Here is a 23,482-nt window from a genome sequence, read left to right as displayed (position 1 = left end):
CATTTAGAAAGAGTCTAAAGACATGGCTCTTCACTAGAGTTGAGTAATCTGAGCTCCGGGACACAGCAAATAGGATATCTGTTCTGCCTCGTGTCAACAGAGCAAGGTGCAGCGCCAGGATACCCGAAGGGTGACAGTTTTGCGCTATATAAGTCTACATACAATACAATACAATAGTATTATAATACATTGTATTATCAAAGAGGAAAGTGGTGCTTTCATTGGATTAAAAGCTTATCCTGCCATGCTTTGGCAGGAAAGAATCTTAACTTTATTTACTAAATATACGGATACCCATGGGTTCGCTTTTGAGACATGGCTTTATGAAAGAATGAAGGTGGTATTTCCTTATGCCAAAGCCTACAAAGGTAGAAGTAGTATTATGGGTTGTAATGTAAGAAATACAAATGCTGGCTTAGTGACTGGTTGCGCTGCTAGAGTTATTTTTCCAAATAAAATAAAAACAAAAGTATGTTTATTAGTATTTTATCACTCAGTACAAAGCAAACTGGCAAATGGTACATCTGGATAAACAAAGAAGACTTGACAGTTTAAACAGACCAAAAAGTGATGCACTGAACTAGCTGTGTACCCCAAGCAAAGTGTCTCCAAGAGCAAGGGCGGGGAGTGGGTCTGCATTGCGGTAAAACGTACCATTCATCCTTCTTTCTTCTGCGAAGGTGTTCACCCAAAACCTTCCAACAGGGAAGTTGCCCTTCATAGGAAGCAAGTCTAAACAAATGACTCCTAGGAATTAGGAAGAACAAAGACCCCCCCCCCCCCCGAGCCCCCTCCAACCCATTACTGGTGACGGATACCCTACTGTAGATAAGTTTCAAGTCATGGTATCTCCGAGTAGGTTAAAATTGAAAAAGATGCATATCTCTGACTGATGCAGGGCAAACGGCTGATGGTAATTCCTTTGTGAGGAAGGTCACCAGTGGACCCCATCTATATTCAAAGTTCTTATAATCATCCCTGAATATATCGGCCATCCGTTCTAGGCACAGTAGTTTCCAAAGTCTAGAATGCCATAATGAGATAGGGGGCCTCCTTCTTCTTCCAGGCGGTCGCTATTGCTACTTTCGCAGCCCGAATGCAGGTCCACTTAATGGCCTTATCAGCCTTAGTTTGATGTTTGAGGGAGGGGTCGGGAAGACCGAGGAGAATATCTGCCATGTAGGTCGGAATAGGGTACCCCAGCACATCTTTGATTTGTGCGAGGATTTCTTCCCAGAAGGGTCGTACCAAAGGACAGTCCCAACAGATGTTGAAAATTGCCCAGTAGCCCACAGCCTCTCCAACACATATCAGACGACCCAGGAAATATCTTTTTGATCATGATAGGTTATAGATACCAGTCCATCATAATTTTTAGGTGGGCCTCTCTTAATTCTATGGAAAGCTTGAAATTTCGTGATATATGACCAGAGCCCCGCCCATTCTCTCTTCTGAATGTCACGTTGTAAGATACCCTTCCACATGTGCATGTATCGAGGCCTCGGGTGTGTATAGAGGTGAGAAGATAGTTATACAGATAAGAGATCACTCCTTTCGTAGAGTCTACAGTTTGCACACATTTTTCAAATTGTGTGTGGGGGCGAGTGGTTGCCTTATGAATGTGGGGTGTAAGCGCCCATTGTTTCAATTGAAGATTGTGATAATATTCAGCAGGCCCCAACCCATAGTCCCTCTTACAGCTGTCAAAGGTGAGGATAACATAATTATGGAAGAGGTGTGTCAGCGCTCTGAAGCCCCCCTCTCTCCACTGGTCAAAAGGACCCTTCCTGTAAGGCCGGAGGGAAGGCCGGATTAAAGTAGATTGGCGTATAAGGTGCTGGAAATGTGGTCCACTGGTCTTTACGTGAGAAGGAATCCCACACCTTTAAGGTAGTTCGAATAGGAGTGCTGATGTAGGCATTCTCTGGTCTTTCCCTCTTGGGTCTCCAAATGTGGTCCCAAATCGTCCTCCCTGCCACCACCCTGTCCATACGAAGCCAGTGCTTCTCTGACTCCCTCTTGGCCCATTCTGCCACCACACGTAGCTGAGCTGCCTTATAATAAAAGCCAAAGTCCGGGAGGCCCGCCCGGCTCCCCCAGTGGCCTCCTCAAGATAGAGAAGGAAAACGGTGCTCCTCCTCCCTGCCAAACGAACCGCAGAACCATAGATTTTAATTTAGGGAGAAAATCATTGTCAAGCTCAACAGGAGAGCCTGAAAAAGGTACAAGTGTTTAGGAAACACTGTCATTTTAACCGCATGAATGGGGCCAAGCCAGGAGATAAAGAGCAACTTTCATTGCGTAAGATCCACCTGGAGTTTCAAGAGAGAGGGTGGGAAGTTAGCTCCTTATAGCTCCTCTACCCGGGGCATCAATTGAACTCCCAGGTATTGGAGAGGCAGTGAATTCCATTTTAGTTGAGTGTAGGTCAAGAGTTCCTCAACTTCGGCAACAAGGATTGTGAGGTTAAGAATGTAGGATTTGTCTATATTCACCTTAAAGCCTGCCACCGCTTCAAAGCGTGTGATTTCCGTTTGCAGTGCAGAGAGAGAGGTGGTCGGTTCCGTGAGTGACAAGAGCATGTTGTCCGCGAAAATTGATATCTTATGCATTTCCCCACTAACAGGGATGCCCATTATCTCAGGTGCGGCGCAGATGGCCAAGGCCAGCGGCTCTATACGGAGGGCGTACAAGAGGTTTGACAAGGGGCACCCAGGGCGGGTACCCCTAGTTAAGAGAAAGGGAGCGTACAAAATCCCATTTACCTGCACTCTCGAGCGAGGTTGGACATAATTAGTCGGTACTATATTAATAAATGTATCTGTAAACCCAAAGGATGTGAGTGTAGTAAAAAGAAAAGCCCAATCCACCCTATCTAATGCCTTCTCGGCATCTAACCCCACCAGTACTGCCGGTATCTGTTTCTTATTAGCTTTTTTGATTAGATGAATGATACATCTGGTGTTATCATGAGACTGGCGGCCTTTAATAAATACAGACTAGTCTGGGTAGATGAGAATTGGCATGAGGTTGTTCAGTCGGGCAGCGAGGATAGATGAATACAATTGCGCATCCAAATTGAGAAGGGCGATAGGGCAGTACGAAGTGCACATCTGTGGATTCTTCCCTGGTTTCGGAATAACTGTGATCACAGCTTCCGCCATCGAGGGAGTAACAGTACATGCCTCTGCCATTGCAATAAAAAGGTGGGTAAGATGGGGTAGGAGGTGAGGAGCGAAGGTTTTGTAAAATTTGTCCGTATATCCATCGGGACCTGGGGCTTTCTGTGGTTTGAGGGATTTGAATGCTAGAGCCACATTCTCGGCCGTTATGGGAGCCGAAAGCCTACCATTCCAGTCTTGGGAGACCTGGGGGAGTTGGAGTGTCCGCAAAAGGATACTTTGTGCCTCTAAGTGCTCATCCCGTATGCCGGAAATCAGCACTTTTATTAATTAGTTCAGTCCAACGAAAAATGTAAGGAATGTCTTCACAGCATTTTGAAGGTAGGTTTTACTTTTATTTGTAAACTATATACACGTCAGTTCTCTTGTCAGACAAGTCTTTGTTCACTGTTCTGATGCCTAAGACTGAGCCATACTGTCAGCTCTTTAACAAGGTTTATTGCATGCCACCCACTGCAAAGCAAAGAAAAGTAAAAACAACTCATAGAGTTATTCCTTGGAGGAATACAAGTCTTTTTTTGTACCAGCCATCCCTTTGAGGCTAGGAAGACCAAAGGAGGGAGTGGGGGTCTAGTGGTTTATGTCTCCTTAGCCTTAGAATGTAGAGTCACTGCTAACCCCTGTCCGCAAATTTTGTCAGTTAGTAGTGGGCCATGTAAATTGGAGCTCTTCAACTAAAACGCTACCTCTTCCTTTGTTTGTAACATTTCATTACTGGACTCCTTTTCAAGAAACCAGAACATTCACCGGTGTGAGGACCCCAGGGTAACAGGTATCGGAAACCTGGGTTGCCTACGCTTGAAGGGTATCCATTTTGAGCATTCTTCCAAGGGAGACTCCCTTAATGCTTTAGTAAACGAACTTGACCTAACTTCAGCCTTGTGCAAAATGGACCCCAGCAGAAGGTATATTAATCCATCTTTTTCAGGGAAGGGATGTGGATCGTTTATTGATTTTATCCTTGTGGCAACCCCCCTATTTTTATTTGATCTCAATAAAAATTGATGGCTTGACTCTGCCTGTTCCCATGCATCTAGAAAGTTGAAGGAGGCACTAGGGCAAAAATAGAGGGGCACCACCTTGCTAAAGTCCTACCAAAAGTCCTTTAAAGCTGAATTAGCAAGACATAAGGCTGTGTTGAAGGAAGAGGTATGGATCAAGCTCATCGAGACAAGCACCCTAAAGAGAAGCTCCAAGTTCTGGAGCATCATAAATAGTCCCCTCTTAGCCTAGGATGCTGGTAATGTTTTTGGGGCCGACATAACAGAGGACGAGTGGGTGCACCATTTTGAGAATATGTTTCAGTGCCCCCCTGATAAGGCCACAGTCACTGGAGTGAGCAAGGGGAACTCTGCCCTGGTATTTTCAATCAAAGAGGTCAGGAAAAGTATCACTGGACTGTCAAGTAATAAGGCTCCTGGAACAGATGGAACCCCGACCCCCCAACCCCAAGACCTCTATAGATCCAACTTGAATCTGTGGGTGCCGGCCCTCACGGTCGTTATCAATGCAGCCGTGAGAGGCTCCTCCCCCCGGCTCTTGGGCCATATCTACCATAGTCCCAGTATTTAAAAAGGGAAATAGAGATAGTACCCATTGGTATAGGCCGATCTCATTGTTGGATTCGGTGGTCGGGGTTGCTGGACGTGTTTTACTAGATAAAATGGCCTGCAGGGAAAAAGATAACAACATACTAGCAGCTGCTCAATATGGTTTTCATCCAGGACGCTCGACTGTGGACCAATGTCTAACTTTATTTAATAAGTACATGGTTGCTCGCCCTGGTAATATCTACCTGGCTTTTATGGATCTGTCATCTGCATTTGACAGCGTTAATAGAACAAAACTTTGGCAGACCTTGTTATCCAAGGGGATGGATGGAGATAGCGTTGCCTTCCTGCAAGACCTTCATAGAGATACAAAGGCGGGGATCCGATATACCCAAGATTTTAAGGTTACTTGTTAGTTCTTAATACAGAGAAGAGTTCGACAGGGATGTATTTTGGCCCCTTTTTTGTTTAATTTATATTTTAATTACTTGGAGACGGTATTAGTGGAGTCTAAGGTGGATTATCCCCAGGTGGGTCGACCTGGTTTGCCTGCACTACTACTTTTAAGTAGACAATGCGGTCCTTATGGCCCAGACCGCAAGATGGCTGCAAACGCTGCACAACTCCTTTGCATCTTTAATGGAGGAACAGGACCTGCTGATACTCGAAAGCCTAGGTGATGCATGTGGGTCACTTTCCATATCGGATCTGTTCAAGTCCCCCGGACTGATGTTTTTTCCTATCTGGGGGGGTCCTGTTAGATGATAAGAAGAATTGGGGGTTCTTAAAACATAGAAAGATAGGTGAACTAGCGCAAGCCAATGCCGCCATTTATAATTTTGTCTTGAGAATAGGAAAGAGACAGATTGGGGCTCTATTGAAAACATACACGGGCTAAACCTATTTCCAGGGCGTCCTATGGTAGCAAAATTGCTTTTTGAGACTTCTTTTAAGTGTAGACCCAGGGAGTTTCATCCCAAGCAGTAAGCTGGGTGTGGCTTACCTTTCTAGCTTGCTGTCTTTTCGCCCACAACCACTGTTGTTGCCAATCTGCCTCAGTCAGGGGACAACTTTAAATAAAAGGATTTTGAAGGATTATATAGCCTTGGACCATGCCAACCATATCCCCAGGCTCAATTATTTCAAAGAATGTTTCTCTAGCCTGGGAAGAACTGATCGATTTTCCAATTTAGATTCAGTGAACAGGAAGGACCTGGTGTGGGGTAAGGAGTCTTTTTTTTAGACAGAGAATCACAGACTGGAAAGACTGGGAGTTAAAGACACCGAGTGTACGCAGATTTATTATCCTGAAAACCGTACAGGCCACAGACCATATCTTGTAAGGCCTTTTAGTGGCTATGCCTTTTTTATTGACCATATTCCGCTTCGATCTTTTTTATCTTCTCCTTGCGCAGCCACGTAGGTGTAAAAGGGGTCAGAGTTTAATGTACTGTGGCTGTGACGGTAAGTTTCCACAGGACATGCTCCACTTCATCATGTATTGTAGTTACTATGAGGCATCCCGGAACACTTATTATCCCCATTTTTTTTAAATTTAAGTTCAGCCAGGTTTGTCCTGCTCTTATCTTTTTACAAATGTTGTCAAGTGTTGGACTTGGCCCTTTTTGCAAGGCTATCCCAAAACTTTTAGCTTCTTCCGCCTATATTTTCTTCACCTGCTGTTGTTGTCTTTAGGACTCGGAGCACTTTACCACTGCTAATCAGTGCTAAAGTGCATATGCTCCCTTTGTAAATTGTTATTATGATTGGTTCTCCCTGATAGCCATATTTTGATTTACCGGTCAGTCCCTAGTACAGTGCACTGCGTGTGCCGGGGTGGGTAAATCAAATACTACTAGTGGGCCTGCAGCACTGATTATGCCACCCACATGAGAAGCCCTTAAAAGATGTCTCAGGCCTGCCACTGCAGTGCTTGTGCGAAGTTTGCTAACTGCCATGTCAACTTGGCAAGTGCAGCTACTTGCTTGGCCCTAACTTTTTCTTCTCTTACATATAGGACACCCCTATGGTAGGCCCAAGGTACCCCCCGGGCAGGGTGCAGTGTATGTGAAAGGTAGGACATGTACTGATGTGTGTACCTTTTCTGATAGTGAAATACTGCCAATTTCGTTCTTCACTACTGAAAGGGTATCTTGCCACATAGAAGAGAGAATGGGGAATGCTTTGTACTATTTTACGAGCATATCTTCCCATAGGGATAAGACAGAGAAATAAAGATTAGGCTCTCTGAACTGAGAATTTAATAAAACATCTTTAACTAAAGATGTTTTTTAAATTGTGTGTTTAAAAATGCCCCTTTTAGAAAGTAGGCATTTTCTTGTTTAACCATTCTGTGTGCCTCTGCCTGTTTGTGTACTGACTGTCTGGTTTTGGAGTGACAGGGGCTGGGGAGGCGCATTCTCTCAGACAGCCACCGGGAAGGGGGGCATGATGTGTGTCCTGCCTTTCCTGAATGAGTCAGGGCTTAGATGAATAGACCTGGGCTGCATTCAGAGTAGGGGAGAGGAGTTTTCACTAGCAGCTGAATAGTCCCCGTCTGCATGTAGAGTGGTGGGAGGAGATTTCCATTGCACCTGAATAGGGCCTGTCTGCCTTATGCAATGCTGTCTCCATCTCCTGCCGGGCAGCTGCACAAGAGAATACAGAACTGGTTTGGACTGGGCTCAGAGACCCTTGCACAAAGAGAACAAAGACATTTTGGGGTATAAGTATTAGACCTTAAACCCCTGAACTTTAGACTACTTCTGGAATCAAGAGGAATCTTTGCCAAGGAGACACTGAGGAGAAGTACTGCCCTTGCTGTGTGTCTGGGTTTGGCCTGCAGTTGCTGTTCTCTGCAAAGGTAAGGAGAAGGTCTTTGCTGTGTGCTGTGTCCCCTGCTTGAGGAAAGTCTCCAAGGACTTGATTAGAGCTTGCCTCCTGTTTTGAAGTCTCAGGAACACAACGACTACACCTCAAGCTCCCCTGAACTCCCTTGCTGGAAGTTCTGACTGCCAAGAGGTGCCTGAGACTGTCTTGGACCACTGGAGGTTGTTTCTGCAGTTAGGAGCTGCAAAAGCAAGGCAACAACAAAGAAACTGATGCATCGTTCTTCTTGCGACAGTTTTTCCAACGCGATGCCGTGGTGCGGGAAGAATCTACCCGCATCGCCGCGCTGCTGCCGAAACGAATGCAGCGCTTGTCACCATGGAAAGAATCAATGCATTGAGGGATCGCGGCTGACAAGGTCAACACAACACTGCTCGGCGCCGACGCATCCCGTATGTTTAAGGATCGTCCCTGTGTGGCAAGTTTTCCCTGACGCATCACCAGCGGATCGGAGTCATCTCAGAATCGACTCATCTCTTCCCCCTACAGACCGGACCCGACGCATCGCTCCCTTGTGTACAGCAGAACTGTCGCATCACATCCACAAAGGTCTCAGGAATTACGCATCTCTTTGTTTTTCAACGCTTCTCATCGCTGCAGCTGTTTGGCTTGGTGAATTGTGTCGTAACAAAAGGTACCTTGGAAGAATCCACACATCCATAGTTTTCTATGGACTTGGTTGCTAAAAACCTTTTGAAAGTCATTTTTCTTAATACATGTATGTTGGATTTTTATCGTTTTGGTCTTGTTAAGTTTATATGAATCTACTTTAGTTTTCTAAACCGGTGTGGTATCCATTTATGGTGTTATCACTGTGTTACTGTGAGTGTTTGATACAAATACTTTACACATTGCCTTTGGGATAAGCCTTTCTGCTCATGCCAAGCTACCAAGGGTGTGAGCATGGGTTATCTAGAGTGTGTATCCTCTTTACACTGACAAGAAGCAAGGGTCCCTATTTGGACAAAGGTACCTACCTCTGCCACCTAGAGGCCCCCATTTCTAACATCAGGCAATACTGTCTTTTATGTTCTTAACTTTTTGAAACCTGCTGTAAGGCTTTGTGCCAGTTGTGATTAATTGGCATACGCATACAGGGGATGGTTGAGATGTGATCCTGGTAGTATTGTTTTTTTGTGTGGTTTGTTGCATTGAATTTTATTTTTACTTCTTTAACATATAACATACACTTACTTTTTATCAGTATTTTGTGACCTGCGTTTGATTTATTTTGCATAACTATAGACTTTTCTGCATTTACTGTTGCAAAACCCGAATAAAGTGATTTGATGATGATGAAGAACTCTTAGATTTGGTATCCCAGCATAAATAAATTATGTTAAGCACTGACTGCATTTATGTGCTTATATTATATGTTGAAATACTATCTTTCCCAAATAAACATGTAACATGTACTATATATGCATAATTATTCCAAACAAAACCATTACATTTCTGGGAGGTATAGGAAAATGATTCACAATATATCATTATAAGATCATGATTACAGGCCTGCTTACATCTTTCCTTGTCGCACAAGTTACTTACCTTCGGTAACGATATATCTGTAAGAAACAGTAGTTAGTGTTAGATTCCTTACCTTAGAGAATCCCCAGGCGTCAGACTGGATCCAGAAAGTTTTGCGTAGCAGTACCCCTGCGTGTCAGTAGGCGTCGTCTGCGGCTCAGCGTCTGTCGTCGGGATGTCGTAGTCGGGGTACTTAGACACCACCCTCGCGTGCTGACGTCAGTTCTTATACATAGCTTTTTTTGCGCCAGGAACGCAGAGCCATGATAAAAACCAACGCTGGTGCCATGAAACTAGGGCCCTCAAAGGGATGACCCTTAAGTACTAGATATCAAATGGGTGGGGCGATAAGGAATCTAACACTAACTACTGTTTCTTACAGATATATATCGTTACCCAAGGTAAGTAACTTGTGCATCTGAAAAAAACAGGTTAGTGTTAAATTCTTTACCTTAGAATAGATACCCCAGCAATACCAACCCCGGTGGTGAGACTGCGAACCAATGATCACACCAGAAAGTCCTGGAGAGCAGAACTGCCGAAAAAGCCATCTCTCCGGACTTAGCTGGCCAGACAGTAGTGTCTAGCGAACGTGTGCAGCGAGGCCCATGTAGCCGATTGACAGATGTCCTGCAAGGGGACTCCCTGACCCAGGGCAGTAGTAGCCGCCGTGGCCCGAGTGGAATGGGCATGCAGCCCCACAGGAGGCACCTTTTCAGCCAGTGAGTAACAAGCCTTTATGCACAAAACGACCCATATAGAAATGGTTCATTTGTGCACCGCCCGTATCTTTTTAGCGCCCACGTAACCAACAAAGAGCTGGTCATCCACCCGGAACTGGCGTGTGCAGTCTAGATAGAATAAGAGCACACGTTTTGGGTCCAGACGGTGGAGCCTCTCTTCCTCTTTCGAGGGATGTGAAGGCGGAAAGAAGGTGGGCAAGGTGAAGGACTGCCCGATGTGGAAGGCCGTGACTACCTTGGGCAGGAAAAAGGGACGCGTTCTCAAAACAACTTTGTCCGGATGGACAGAAAGGAAAGGAGGTTGAGAAGACAGAGCCTGGAGCTCACTCACTCTCCTGGCAGAGGTGATGGCAACAAGAAATGCAGTCTTAAGAGTTAGAAGACAAAGAGGGCAATTGTGAAGTGGCTCGAAAGGAGCGCACATCAAAAAGGTCAGAACAAGGTTCAAGTCCCACTGAGGCATCACAAAAGGAACAGAAGGAAACATGTGAGTGATGCCCTTCAAGAACCTATTTACAACAGGGGACTTGAAAAAAGAAGGCTGATCAGGACGCCTTAAGAAGGCTGAAATGGCAGAGAGGTAGCCTTTGATAGTGCCCAGAGCAGAGCCCTGCTGGGCAAGAGAAAGAAGAAAGAGGAGAACCTCCGAAAGGGGAGCAGAAAGGGATCCACAGCCTTTGCTGTGCACCATGCCACAAATATGTTCCACCTGCAGGAATCACATCACAAACTTCAGGAGGCAAGTCAAATGGCCTCAACTGCCGCCGCTCAATCTCCACTCATGGAGGTGGAAACTGGACATGTTCGGGTGGAGGACCGTCTCCTGCTGCTGCCACAGAAGGTCCTCCTTAAGAGGCAGACGAATCGGGGGATCGACTGACATGCTCAGGATTCTAGTATCTTCGTGCCCAATCCGGAGCCACAAGGATGACTTGGGCCTGGTCGCACCTGATCTTCTTCAGCACTCTGGGCAGAAGTGATACAGGCGGAAAGGCGTACAACAGACCGCAGCTCCACTTGCGACGAAAAGCGTCACCGAGCGAGCAACGCCTTAGAAATTCGAACGCACAGAACTGATGACATTGTACGTTCTCTTCTGTGGTGAATAGATCTAACCAAGGCTCTCCCCACTGCTGAAAGAGACCTTGCGCCACGAGTTCAGACGCCATTCATGATCCATCATGCACCGACGGCTGAGTTCGTCCACCCTGGCGTTCAGGGAACCTGCGAGGTGTTGAACCACCAGCCCTGGTGTTCCAGCCATTGCCAGAGGCGCAGAGCCTCCTGACAAAGGGTCCATGACCCCATCCTGCTTTGTTTGTTGCAATGCCACTTGGCGGTGGTGTTGTCCGTGAACACCTGCACTACACTTCCCCGGACAGAGGGAAGGAAGGCTTTCAGTGCAAGCTGAATCGCCCGCAGCTCCAGACGGTTGATGTGGAGCCGGGACTCCGCCGGAGACCAGAGGCCTCTGATCTCCGCCTCTCCCATGTGCCCCCCCCGCCAACCCAGAAGGGACGCATCCGTCACAATTGCGTGCTCCGGTTGGGGTAGGAGGAGGGATCTGCAGCTGACCCAATCACTGTCTGTGAGCCACCACTGCAACTGTCTCACAGTGCCCTCTGAGATCAGGACGTGGTCGGACAGGTTGCCCTGATGCTGGGCCCACTAAAACTTCAGGTCCCTCTGCAGAGCCCGCATCCGCCACCTGGCGTGATGCACCAGAAGGATGCAGGAGGCCAACAGCCCCAGGAGCCGCAGCGTCAACCTGACCGAGACTCTGGATAAAGGCTGAAAGATCGGAATCAGAGCCTGAATATCCTGAACCTGCTGTTCGGGAGGGTAGACCCGAAACTGCGCCGAATCCAGAACCACTCCGATGAAGAGGAGCTTCTGAGAGGGACACAGGTGTGACTTCGGGACATTGATGGAGAACCCCAGCAGGTGCAGGAGGTCGGCCGTAGTCTGGAGGTGGCTGACGACTGTCTGGGGCAAGCCCGCCTTCAACAACCAGTCGTCGTGATAGGGGAAGACTGACACCCCTATTCTGCGGAGATGATCTGCGACACCGCCATCACTTTCGTGAACACCCAAGGGGCACTGGTAAGGCCGAAGGGGAGAACGGTAAACTGAAAGTGCTCTTGGCCTACCGTGAACCGCAAGTAACGCCGGTGGGCCGGCAGGACAGGGATGTGAAAATATGCGTCCTGCAAGTCCAACGCTACCATCCAGTCTCCGGGGGCTAGGGCAGCTAAGACCTGAGCCAAAGTCAGCGTCTTGAACCTGTCCTTCCGGAGGAAGCCGTTGACGCTCCTGATATCCAAGATAGGGCGTAGGCCCCCTTTGCCCTTCTTGGGTATCAGAAAGTAGTGTGAATAGCAACCACGTCCTACTTCTGGCCCAGGAACGCGCTTGACAGCCCCCTTGGCCAAGAAGGCCGTAACTTCCTCCTCCAGAAGTTGCAAGTGGTCCCCTGACATGCGGTGGTACTGCGGTGGCATGGCTCGAGGGGTCGCTTCGAAGGGGAGTGAGTAGCCCTTTGGACGATTTGCAGCACCCACCTGTCCGATGTGATGGAGCGCCAGTGGAGGAGGTGATGGCGAACCCTGCCCCCCAATGGCGTCAAATGGGCCTGAAAACTCGGACTAGGAGGATTTGGCGGCAGATGCTGCGGGGCGGGTGTGGACTGGCCTTGCTGTGTCCCCCGGCACCGCCACGACGGTTACCACGTCCGCGACTGCATTGAGGTGGGTTCCGCGGCCTGTGGCTAGCTGGACGTGAGGGGGCGCCCCTTCCTTGGCCACGAAAGGGTAGAAAGGCGGAAGTCTGCTGTGGTTGGCCGAGGCCCAAGGACTTGGCCGCAGCCCTGAAGTCCTTAAAACGTTCCAGTGCGCTGTCCGCCTTGTCACCAAAAAGGCGACGGCCATCAAAGGGCATGTCCATAATGGATGCTTGGACATCGCCCGAAATGTTGTCGGAACTCAGCCAGGCGTGGCGGCGAACCGCCACCGTCGTTGCAATCGCCCTGCCTAGCGAGTCCGTGGTATCCAGCCCACACCAAATGAAATATCGTGCTGCGTCCCTTCTCTCCGCGAGGGCCTGGGCTAGCTTTGCCCGGACTTCCACCGGGCACTGCAGCAGCAGTTCCGCAACCGTATCCCAACAAGAGTGGGAATAACGGCCCAAAAGGCAGGCGGTGTTGACAGACCGCAACCCCAAGCAGAGCAAGGATAACAGCTACCAAACTGGTCGTACCTTTTGGTTTCTTTATCCGGAAGGGCGGTCGGGAATGCGGTCTGGGAGGATGAGGCCTGGATCACCAGGCTCTCAGGGGTGAGGAGAACGGAAAGGAAACTGGGGTCTCGCGGAGCCGGGCGGTGGCGTCGGGCCACGTTCCGATCCACAGGGAGGCCTGTTGAGGGCTTGGACCAGGTGCACAACAGAACGTCAGTGAGGGCCTCGTTGAATGGCAGGAGAGGCTCTGAGGAGCTTGCCTGCGGTTTGAGGACCTCAGTGAGGGGTTAGTTCTCACGGCCGCGGCTGGGAGCTCAAGAGCCAAGGCCTTGGCTGCGCGAGTCAACACCACGCTGTATGCAGCCCCCTCCTCCATAGCCACTGAAGGAGGAGACAAAACCAGTGTCCGGCGAAGTGTCCAGACCACTGGTTTCCCCAAGTTCATCCGCCCAGTCCTGGCTCAACTGGCACTGCAGTGCCAGAGGGTCCTCAGACCCCTCCCAATCCTCCTTGTCCTCCATCTCATGAAAGTCAGGGAGAAATGATTTAGCCGTATCGTCAGTGAAGGACTCACCTATCGGCATCGAAGACGGTGCCGGGCGGCGCTGGTCCGACGCCGGATCCGGACCGGGGCGAGGATCGGGGACGCCGCCGGAGGGGTCGTAAGGTCGACCGCCGTCGACACGGATCCAGGCCTGGATCTTGAGGAGCCCTGCGGCATCGGGACCGAAGTCGCCGACGGCACCGGGGCCAAAGCACCCGACGGCGCCGGGGCCGGAGCCGCCGGCTCGCGTGGACTCCCAGACGGACCCGCGGAGCACGGAGGCACCTTGCGGAGTCCGACGGAGGAGAGAGCGACCTCAAGGCCATGAGGAAGGCGCTGATCTCCTCCGGTGCCGCGTTCAGCCCAGGGACGGGCAGGTATGGAGCTTGACGCGGCGCCTGCGGCTCGGGCGGAGCCACGTGGGCGGTGTCACCCGAACCCCCGGCAGCGACGCGCGAGCGTTGGGGGGAGTCAGAAGAGCGATGCCGCTTCTTCGACTTCTTGTGCCTCGACTTACCTGAGGACTTCGAACCCAACGAGTGATGACGACTCGCCGAGCTATGATGACTGGGGCCTCGCGACTGGTCCCTCGACTTCCTCCTGGACAGGGACCTCGAGCGGCGCGGGGCTGACTGCCGGATCTCGAGTCACTTACGGGACCGCTTTCGACGTCAAGGCCTGGCAGTGGGGGCACGACTTGTCATCATGGTTGGCCCCGAGGCAATAAAGGCACCGACGGTAGGGGTCGGTTACCGACATCAGTCGGTTACAAGCGTCAAAGGGCTTGAACCTGGGCATCCCTACCGGCATCGGAGTCGATGAACGAATCAAGAAGATCCAAAATAGATCGTAAAAAGTTAATCAAAAAGTAACTAAGGAGTACTGCTCTTCCAGATCTGCGCTAGCTGGCGCAGAAAAAAGAAGAACTGACATCAGTGCGCGAGGGCTGCGTCTATGTACTCCGACGACATCATCCTGGCACCAACTACGCCTACCGACGCGCAGGGGTGCAAAACTTTCCGGATCCAGTCTGACGCCTGGGGATATTCTAAGGTAAGGAATCTAACACTAACCTATTTCTTTCAGATACGTTTTGTAATGGCTACTGAAATTTCATGATGCAAGCACAATAACTCTGTTAGTAGAGGCATTTGTTTCTTAACCAGAAGGCAGAAAGAGAGGAAGCTCAAAGAGCTATGAAGAACCAAAAGAAAAACATTTCATGATAACATCAAAATGAACAGAGGCGTACTTCGAGTTTATTTTCTATCATACTATCCATGTGCATAGAACCAAGTGGCCCATACCCTGTGCTACTATTCTAGACCCTGGAGCCTGGCATTTTGAGAATTTTCATTTTGCTTTGAACATAATAACTACAGGTGAAAATTGCAGTATGCAAATGCTGATCGCTGAACACCCAGAGTTGGGTGAATGTGTGACACACCACTTTAGGCACATCCCCTAACGCATATCAATCTGTGCCACTATGATTCACAGAGCTGTGTCCCATAAAAGTACATCTTCCGGAATTCACAACAACCGAGTCACCAATACACAGAACAGTGTGATCCCATTGGTCCCCACAGCTGTTGCCCCCATGAGGTGCTCCAATGAAGCATAGCTTTGCAGGCTTCACTGTAGGCACATCTCCTGGGCTCACGTTAGGCACTTCACCTAGCAGTCTTATAGGACATGCCAAGAATGGCTCACACGAGACACATTCTTTAGCACTCCGGTACACATCACTTTGTGACCCATGCTGCAAATAATCCTGTGCTCTGCTGATGCACATCACTCTGTGCCCCTGCCATAGAGTGTTTATGTATGGCTGGTGTTCTCTGTGCACTGATGTCTCTATGCATGTGTGCTTGTCTGCATGCTTGTGTGCCGTATTGTTTCTTCGAAAAGAATTCTCTGTAGTTATTTTGGCCTTTGTGCTCGCAAGCCTGTAGGATGTGTTCAGTTACAGTCCAAAAGCCAAACCTACTGGCTTTCCTCAATTATCAGTGTAACCACAAATCGGTACACTACATTTCCTTTCTTACCTTTTATAAATGAAGGTTGCCAGTGAACAGCATATACAGAGTTCTCATGTCCAGAAAGCAAAGTCTCTAGAGTAACTGCATACTGGGCCTCTGCATCTAAATCAAATAATAAAACATGCTACATTAAGAACGCAGCTGACCTATATTTAGCATGTTAAGACAAATGTACACAAACTTAAATGTGATTTGAAATTCGATCATAGATGATAGTGATAATCAACATTTCCAGATGACTGAGGACTGCAAAAACTGTAACTCCTCAAGTCACTTGTTCATCACTGGGAAACGAAAAATAAATACAAATAGTATTATGTGAACATTTGTGATCTTTCGAGCTGATAGCCACTCTTGTATCATGATTTTGGACAAGACACATTAGAAAGTACAGTAAATTACTTTGGTGATCTGCCATCAAATCTACCAAATTAATAACATTACAACGCCTACCACTATCGTTAAACCTGTTAGTGTTTTTATTAAACAGAAAAATAATGCCTACTTTAGGTAAACCTAAGCTAACCTGACTTGGCCTGTTAGCTTAAATTGCAAAGTAATAGTGCACTTTTATTTTAACATGCGCAAATACTTAGTATCTCTTTGTGTCCTTGTGCGTTTTTCCAATTCAGTAAAATCATTAATCATTCAACAGACGCTTCAAGTGTGCTATATTATGTGTTCTTTTCTATGAAGCCATGTTCGGATATTCCAGTCTTTATAACTTTACAGGACTTTGGCACGAGCCTTTCCTAGGGACCATTCATTAATCAAACTGTCTATTGTATTTCTGTATAATGTAAACGTCATGTCATTTACTTTTTCATTTCAGTTAGATACATACATACTTGAGCTGCGATCTACCTGGCTTCAAGACCTCTAGTGGGTAGCTGTTGCGTTATACAAGCCTAAATAATAATAATAATGCTTCATTTGCTATACGCACTGTGAGAAGTTGGCCTGATATATGATGTTTCCAATTCTGGAACCACCTTGTATCAGTCCAAACAATCTCTTATGGTGTCTGGTTGTAAGTCAACCTTATAGACAAGCTATCTTAATGGTAGCATAGACTAAGCAGCCTTAAAGGCTAAACTCAAGAGGTCGTGTTAAGCGAGCTGTTTTACCAATCACAATCCTGTAATATCAAATGAAAGGACACCACACACGTATATATTATAAAAATATATGTGTTTATTTCTAAAATAATCCCCAGTACTCTTTATGAGCAAAGGGGCACAAACGTTAAATCAAAAGCACAGTATAACATACAAAGTTGCACAATTATGGATGAGGGCGGGTGGCCACTCAAACCATATATTAAGAAAGTGGTATAAGAGATACCAATCGAACAGTGGTTAGGCCTAGGGCCTAGGGAATCGCTGGGAGCAGTCGGGACAAGCAATGCTGAAGTCGGGAAAAGCCCGCGGGATTCGGGTACAGCGCTTAAAGCACACGCATGCACCAATGCTAAGTCAATGGTGCGTAAAAGTTACACAAATAGAGTTTTAGGATACTTCCACTGAACCTAGATGGACAAAACTTTAGACACAGACCCTAGAGGTGTGTACCAGTGTGGGAACACCGGCGTTGCAATGTTACCACACCCACAGGAAGCGGGTGCATAGGGTCGAAGTGGCGTCGGGTTTCGTCACGCAGGTTCTTGGTGCTTGAAGCTGAAGATGCTGCAGGCGAAGTGAAGGAGAAGTGTCCGGTGTGATCCAAGGGTGGATCAGAGTAGAAAAGTACCTGAAAGCAGAGGGGACAGAGTCTGGGTCACTCAGCAGTGACCAGGGTGGAACCAGGACGGAACCAGGCAATGTCGGGCGCAATCAGGTGGTTGTCGAGGAGCTTCTCTCCGCTGTCACGTGGGCTCTGGGGCATCTGCGACGTCCAGGAGCGGGTCACGAGTTGTCCGATGCAGGCTCTCACCGTCGGCGCTGTCGGCTTCAAGATCGGAGCAAACAACACTTGGCAAGAGCAATCCACGCAGGACTGGAAGGTTGCTTCTCACTCGGACCAGGAGGGTCAGAGCGGGTGCTCCTTTTCAGAGGAGCTGGTAAAGTCTGGAGCAACCAGAATTGCAAGTTGGTTTTAGGTTTTCGTCGGCACAGGGGCCACAAGCCAGCTGGCAAGTGACCGGGCCAACGCGTCGAGCCAAAGCAAACAGAAGGGCCCCACGCAGCACTCGTCGAGTGTAGAGGGGTGAGCTTCGGTGCAAGAGTGGCTCAGGGTTGGGGCTTCTCAAACCCCGGTGTACAGCTTCGAGGGTCACTCGTGGGCTGCACGGTCAGCATCTCGTGGTCTTTTCAAGATGGCGTGCCCCACGCTTCCGGTCGCCTCCACGGGTCTCAGCTCTGCAGGGACTGTGGATCGGGCTGTAAGAAGGCAGGCAAGCTTGATCTCGTCGATCTCTGTCGCTCGAGTTCCGGCGGGAACTGCAACAAAGCAGACGTCAAGGTGCTGGATGGTGCCTGTTTGCACAGGGTGGTCACTCCTTGAACGCAAGGGAGATTCTTCAGTCTTCTACGTTGAGTAGGATGTCGAAGGGTCCAGAGTTTCGTTTCAAATGTTTCATCAGGATAATCTGAGTGCGTTGGCACTGCTCCCATTCTTATACCAATCTAGGGAGCTGGATTACCTGCTTGGTCCCCTCCTATGGGTGGGACCCAGGAAGGGGGTGGATACACCCCTTTCCTTTGATCCAGGCCGCGCTGGGACAGGGGCTGGTGTGCCCCAGAACCGGTTTGGCCGGATTATGCAAGGGGAAGCCTTGTGCTCCCCAGGCAGTGTCTGGTTTCTTTCAAACCTCCCTGCTACAATCCACTATCTCCTATCTGGGGTGGTATAACACCTCCTTGCGACAGGAAAGCCTTTGTCCAGGCCTCCTCTGCTGAGTTTCGGTCTGCAGCAGGAGGTCAGACTTGTGTCTGTGGCAGAAGCATCCATTTTGTGGATCTGAGGCTCTTTTAAAAACCACCCGCGTTTCAGTAAAGTAACATGTCTTCTCCCTCTAGAGGGGTGGAATGCTATCCCCGTCGACAGAACTGTCGAGGGGATAGTATTCCAAATCGTATGACACCTTACACAACATGTTTTGATAAAGCCAAACCAAAGTTAACATATAACCGCGAGGATTATAATGCACTTAATAGTATATGGTTTGGCATTATCCCGGAAAAGCTTAGGGAGTTGTTCCCGACAGCTGCAGACAGGCTCAGCTCATGCCAGAGCTTCATCTCACATTAAACCACGCACTCTGCCTCCAGGATTGATGAGGCCTGCCATAGGAGTGACTGATAGGTATATATGTGTCCAGTTAGGTTTAGATATAGGCATACTATATCTAAGCAAGGGGTGATTTACACCACCTTGCCCCAGCTGAGTGATCAGCCAGTTGTGTCAATTTTAGATAGCCAGCCAGGGGTGTCAAAAGATATGCTGCAGCCCCTGGTAGGCCTTGGATGCACCTATGCCCTGGGCACCTATAGTGCTCTGTACAGGGGCTGATAAGGTGACCCAAGCCAATCTAGTTATGCACCTAGGGTACATGGAATTCATTTTGAAGAGAGAGCAGATAGCCTGGGGCCCTGATTAGCAGGGAACCAGGCCAACTAAGTCGAAAACCAGCTAAACACAAGGCAAAAAATCTGGGGTAACCATAGTCAGGTAGCCACCTTCCTACACGCACCTTTTTATTATTATTTCTTTTATTTAATATGTGGTAGAAGTAGGTGTTTTTTTATTTATCTTATTAACTGCATCTTATGTATCATGATACTTACTGGTTTACTGGAATTATATATTGGTAGTTCAACCATATTTCTTCACATCTCACCACTAAATATGAGTGGCTTTTCTGTCTAAAACCCCACAAAATATGATGTTTTGGAACATGTGCTAGTCTTTTTGGGCTTTTCTTTGGAGGCAGACTATGTTGGCTATCCTGCTGAACTATACTTTGCTGTGATTGCTTGCCTTCTTTGGAGGTAGAACTTATGCTGATGCTGTCATTATTTGGTTTTGATGTACTAGGAGTCACTGAATACTATTGACTAACCAATGTTTTCCTTCTGTCATGATCTAAATATTGAATAAACCTATAAGGTTTAATTTGGAACTCTGTCTTGTGTACGTTTATCTGATTGGCTTTGACTCAATCTTTTAAAGACCCAGAGAGTCCAGATGCTATGCATTGTCGCTCTTAATTATTTTATTTAGAGCGTCAACAGATTTTTGGTTGAGAATGCGGACGAGGATGCAATTAATCTAATTAACATAACTAACACTCATCAATTGGGCTAATAAGTGCCAATTTTTGGTGGTGGAATTGTGGAGAGTTTTCGCTACATTGCCAGAGTGGGCATGCATGTAGTCTAATGTATGGATTTGGGGAGTATTAATACGGGGTTGAGCAGTGTGAGACGCCATGTGGTCATAAGACACGTAAGATGTGATATTGATCTCGTGATCATACTTGTGTTGAGCTGTATTAGAGCGCAACAAGTGGAAAACTGCATCACGTTGAAATGTGTTGTACATTGTTGTAATGCGTCCTTAGTTCATATTTTGTTAAAGATATCAATGATTTTATAAGGATCATGTAAAGATTCGGATTTATGGGGAAGTTTGAAACAATCAGCCTGGCTAGTGATGGGTGTTATCCCGGAACCGGTCCCAGGATGCTTGTTTCCGCTCCAGGAAAGACCTGACTTGGCAGTTTGAGCTGGAATGTTCCCATGAGAAACAGGGTCAAGACTGATTTGCATGTGGCTGGGTCTGAACTGGGGTGGTGAGGTGAGGTGAGCTAAAGAACGATGATGGATTCATCCCAGGTCTAATAGTGACTGGGGGGTGAGTATCTGAAAGGTTTTAGTTCTCCGTACATCATCTCCTTGTGTTTGCTTTATTTCTGAAAACGAAACATCTGGGAGAGTCTAAGATGATGTGGATCCAGCAACATTTCCATATCCACAATGCCATGCCTTTTCCTTGCATTTCTCTGAGGTAAACTTCTGCAAACCTCAGTGACCTAATAAAAGTCCTACCACCCAGCGTTTCCCCACTCGTACCGATAAAAATGCTACTCCACTTGTGTGGCTGTGCTTAGTGCCTCTGTCAGGCACAAATCAAACTTGTGTCAATGAGAGTTGCTCCATTAGAATCCCATCGACCTTGGTTTGATGTGTGCCTGTCGCAGGCACTATGCAAGCCGCACATGTGAGGTAGCATTTTATCGGGACAAGTTGAGGAACGCTGGGTGGTAGGAATTTTGTATATTCCTGATGATCAGGGCAGGACTGGCCGTAGCAGGCACTGGGCGTTTCCCCAGTTGGCTGGCAGGTTGGGGGGCCGGTTTTGGACCACTGGGGTCTGTTTTTGTTACATGGGGTCAGCAATATCGACCCCCTGTAACAAAATCGGCCCTCGCAAACAGCTCGGATGCCCCCTCCTCCCCCCAAGTGGGGCCGGTGGAGCAGTTTGCCAGGGCTGGTTTCGGTTCCCAGTCCGGCCCTGCTGATGATTCCCGAAGTGTATGTCATAGAAATGCCAGAAAAATGTGCAATTTGAGGCAACATTTTAGGTTTGCATGGCATTGTGGGTAAGGACACCTTGCAGTTCTACGTGAGGCACACCAGCCTTGACTGCCCTGGGTGTTTAGTTTTCAGAAATGTCGGGGTTGGGTAGGATTCCTTGGCTGGCCATCGATCCCCGGCCCAAAAAAATCTGCTACCCCTATCGCCAAATCAAATCAATTTTGGGACAGAAAATGTTGATGTCTTCACATTTTATTTCAAGGCCTTTCCTGTCATAGGCATTCGGCCTACTCACATAAGTGAAGTACTATTTTAGCTGGCGAATTAGGGGAATGGTAGGTTGCAGGACATTTGTGGCTCCCTCGAGATTCCAGAATTTTCCATCAAAAAAATATTTGAAAATGTTTGGTTTTAGTCAGGCTTTGAGGTTTTCACACAAATCATTCCCCTGGGTGTCTAGTGTCAAACAATGTACAGGTTCACTAGGTTTCCCTAGTTGCCGTTGTGCTAGGGCCCAAAATCCATAGCTAGCCACATCGCAACATAAAAAAGGGTAATGTTTCTGTGAAAAATGTGATGTGTTCATGTTTTGGTGTCTTTTCTGCTGTGGGCACCAGCCATACCCACACAAGTGAGGTGCCATTTTATCAGGAGACTTGGGGGAATGATAGGTGGTAGGACATTTATGGCTCCCTGCTGATTCCAGAAGTTTTCCTCACTGAGATGTGAGAAATATGCTTTGTAGTCAAACTTTGCAAGGTATCTTGGGTACCAATTCTGGTGGAAGCCATGCAAGTCGCTCCACCTTGGTTTTTCCTAGGTGTTTAGCTTAAAACAATGTACAGGTTTTCTAGGTTTCTCAAGGTGCCAACTGAGCTAGGATCCACAATGCACAGCTCCCCACATTGGAAAAAAGGGGCAGTTTTCAGTTGAAAAAAATGTGTCTATATCGCGCTCCTGTAACAGGCACCAGTCCCACCCACACAAGTGAGGTACCGTCTTTATCGGGAGACGTGGAATTACTGAAAAGTAGAACATTTATAATCAATGGTATTTCTTTGCATTTCAGCCTTCCAAAGACAAGCCAGTGTGTAAGAAAGAAGACGATTTGAAAAATGCCATCAGAATCACATGCTAGCATGGCTACCCAGGTTGGAACTGGCTACATGAAGTACAAAGAGCGCATCAGGTCCTATTTACTATTCGGCAGCCTGCTAACGTTGATGCCAAACCAAGGGCACTCTAAATGTACTTTGGTACCTTCATGCTGCACCATAATATATTTGTAAAGGCTAGACCAGAGGCTCAGCAGGTCGGGATGAAATCTCATTTTTCACAAGACCTGATTTTTGCCACGTCACCGTGGAACGCCGGTGGACCTTGCGCCAAATGATTGGACCTTTCCAGGAGAAAGGGGCACAGGCCTTTTTTATTAAACCCGGCCCGGCTGAAAGTAGTTTGAGGAAACAGTACCAAATTATTTACTTCTGAAATTCAGGCTAAAGAGTTCTTGTCTTCAGGCGGAAAATAATTGTCCTTTTTTTCCCCCTGCACAATCATCAAGGGGAAGAATTGTAAAATAAGGGGGAATGACAAATAAGTATTGAGGGGGGCCACGGGGCTAAATCACACAAATTGTTTATTTTTTGTCTCTTTATTGTCTTTTATTGTCTCCAAGCTCGTTGATGGGGTATGGAGTTACTAGATATGTTCTTTTATCTATGTACTCACAATAGGCCACTAGTTGGAAGAGGAACCGCCTTTCATCACTTTCAAACCAGCTCAGGTCTGTTTTTCCCGTTTGGGGGAGGGCGGTGATGGAGGAGGTGGTGGGGTTGAATTGCTGGGGGTGGGGGAGGGGGTGACTGGGGGGGGTAGGGAGGAGGAGGTTCAGGTTGGAGGTGGGGGGAGGGAGAAAAAAAGAGAAAAGCAGAAGGATATTTACTATCTCAGGAATGAGATTTATTACACTATTTCGTTAGAAATGTAAAGTAATCTATTTAGGTGTACAGTCTGCCTCAGTAATGTGTAAGTTAACTGCGCAATTAATGTAGGTGGATTAAACAATAGGGGGGAAGAAGGTTAGAGTAAAATGAGATAATTAGGTCGTTAGGGGCAGACGTAATCTGCAAACAAGAAACCCACATCGCCTGCCAGCAAAGAGGGCTTAATTTAATCCCAGGTTATACTCAGGTAATCTGCTCCACCCGGACTACCACTTCTAGAGGGGTCGC

General features: G+C 47.7%; 1 protein-coding gene across 6 annotated transcripts in view; it reads right to left on the bottom strand.

Annotated features, from left to right (window-relative positions):
* ELP2 (elongator acetyltransferase complex subunit 2) overlaps nt 1-23,482 on the bottom strand; it is a 1,268,509-nt gene that overhangs the window by 711,064 nt on the left and 533,963 nt on the right. For all 6 annotated transcript variants that reach the window (XM_086965323.1, XM_086965328.1, XM_086965324.1 and 3 more), the window contains exon 10: nt 15,718-15,813. In XM_086965323.1, coding sequence (XP_086821449.1) covers nt 15,718-15,813 — 96 coding nt within the window. The remainder of the gene's footprint in view (nt 1-15,717; nt 15,814-23,482) is intronic.

Source organism: Lissotriton vulgaris, chromosome 4_1 (assembly GCF_964263255.1).
Source record: "Lissotriton vulgaris chromosome 4_1, aLisVul1.2, whole genome shotgun sequence".
In the NCBI taxonomy this organism is placed as follows: Eukaryota; Metazoa; Chordata; class Amphibia; order Caudata; family Salamandridae; genus Lissotriton; species Lissotriton vulgaris.
The sequence above is the reverse complement of the archived record's forward strand: the minus strand, read 5'-3'. Positions and strand labels throughout refer to the sequence as shown.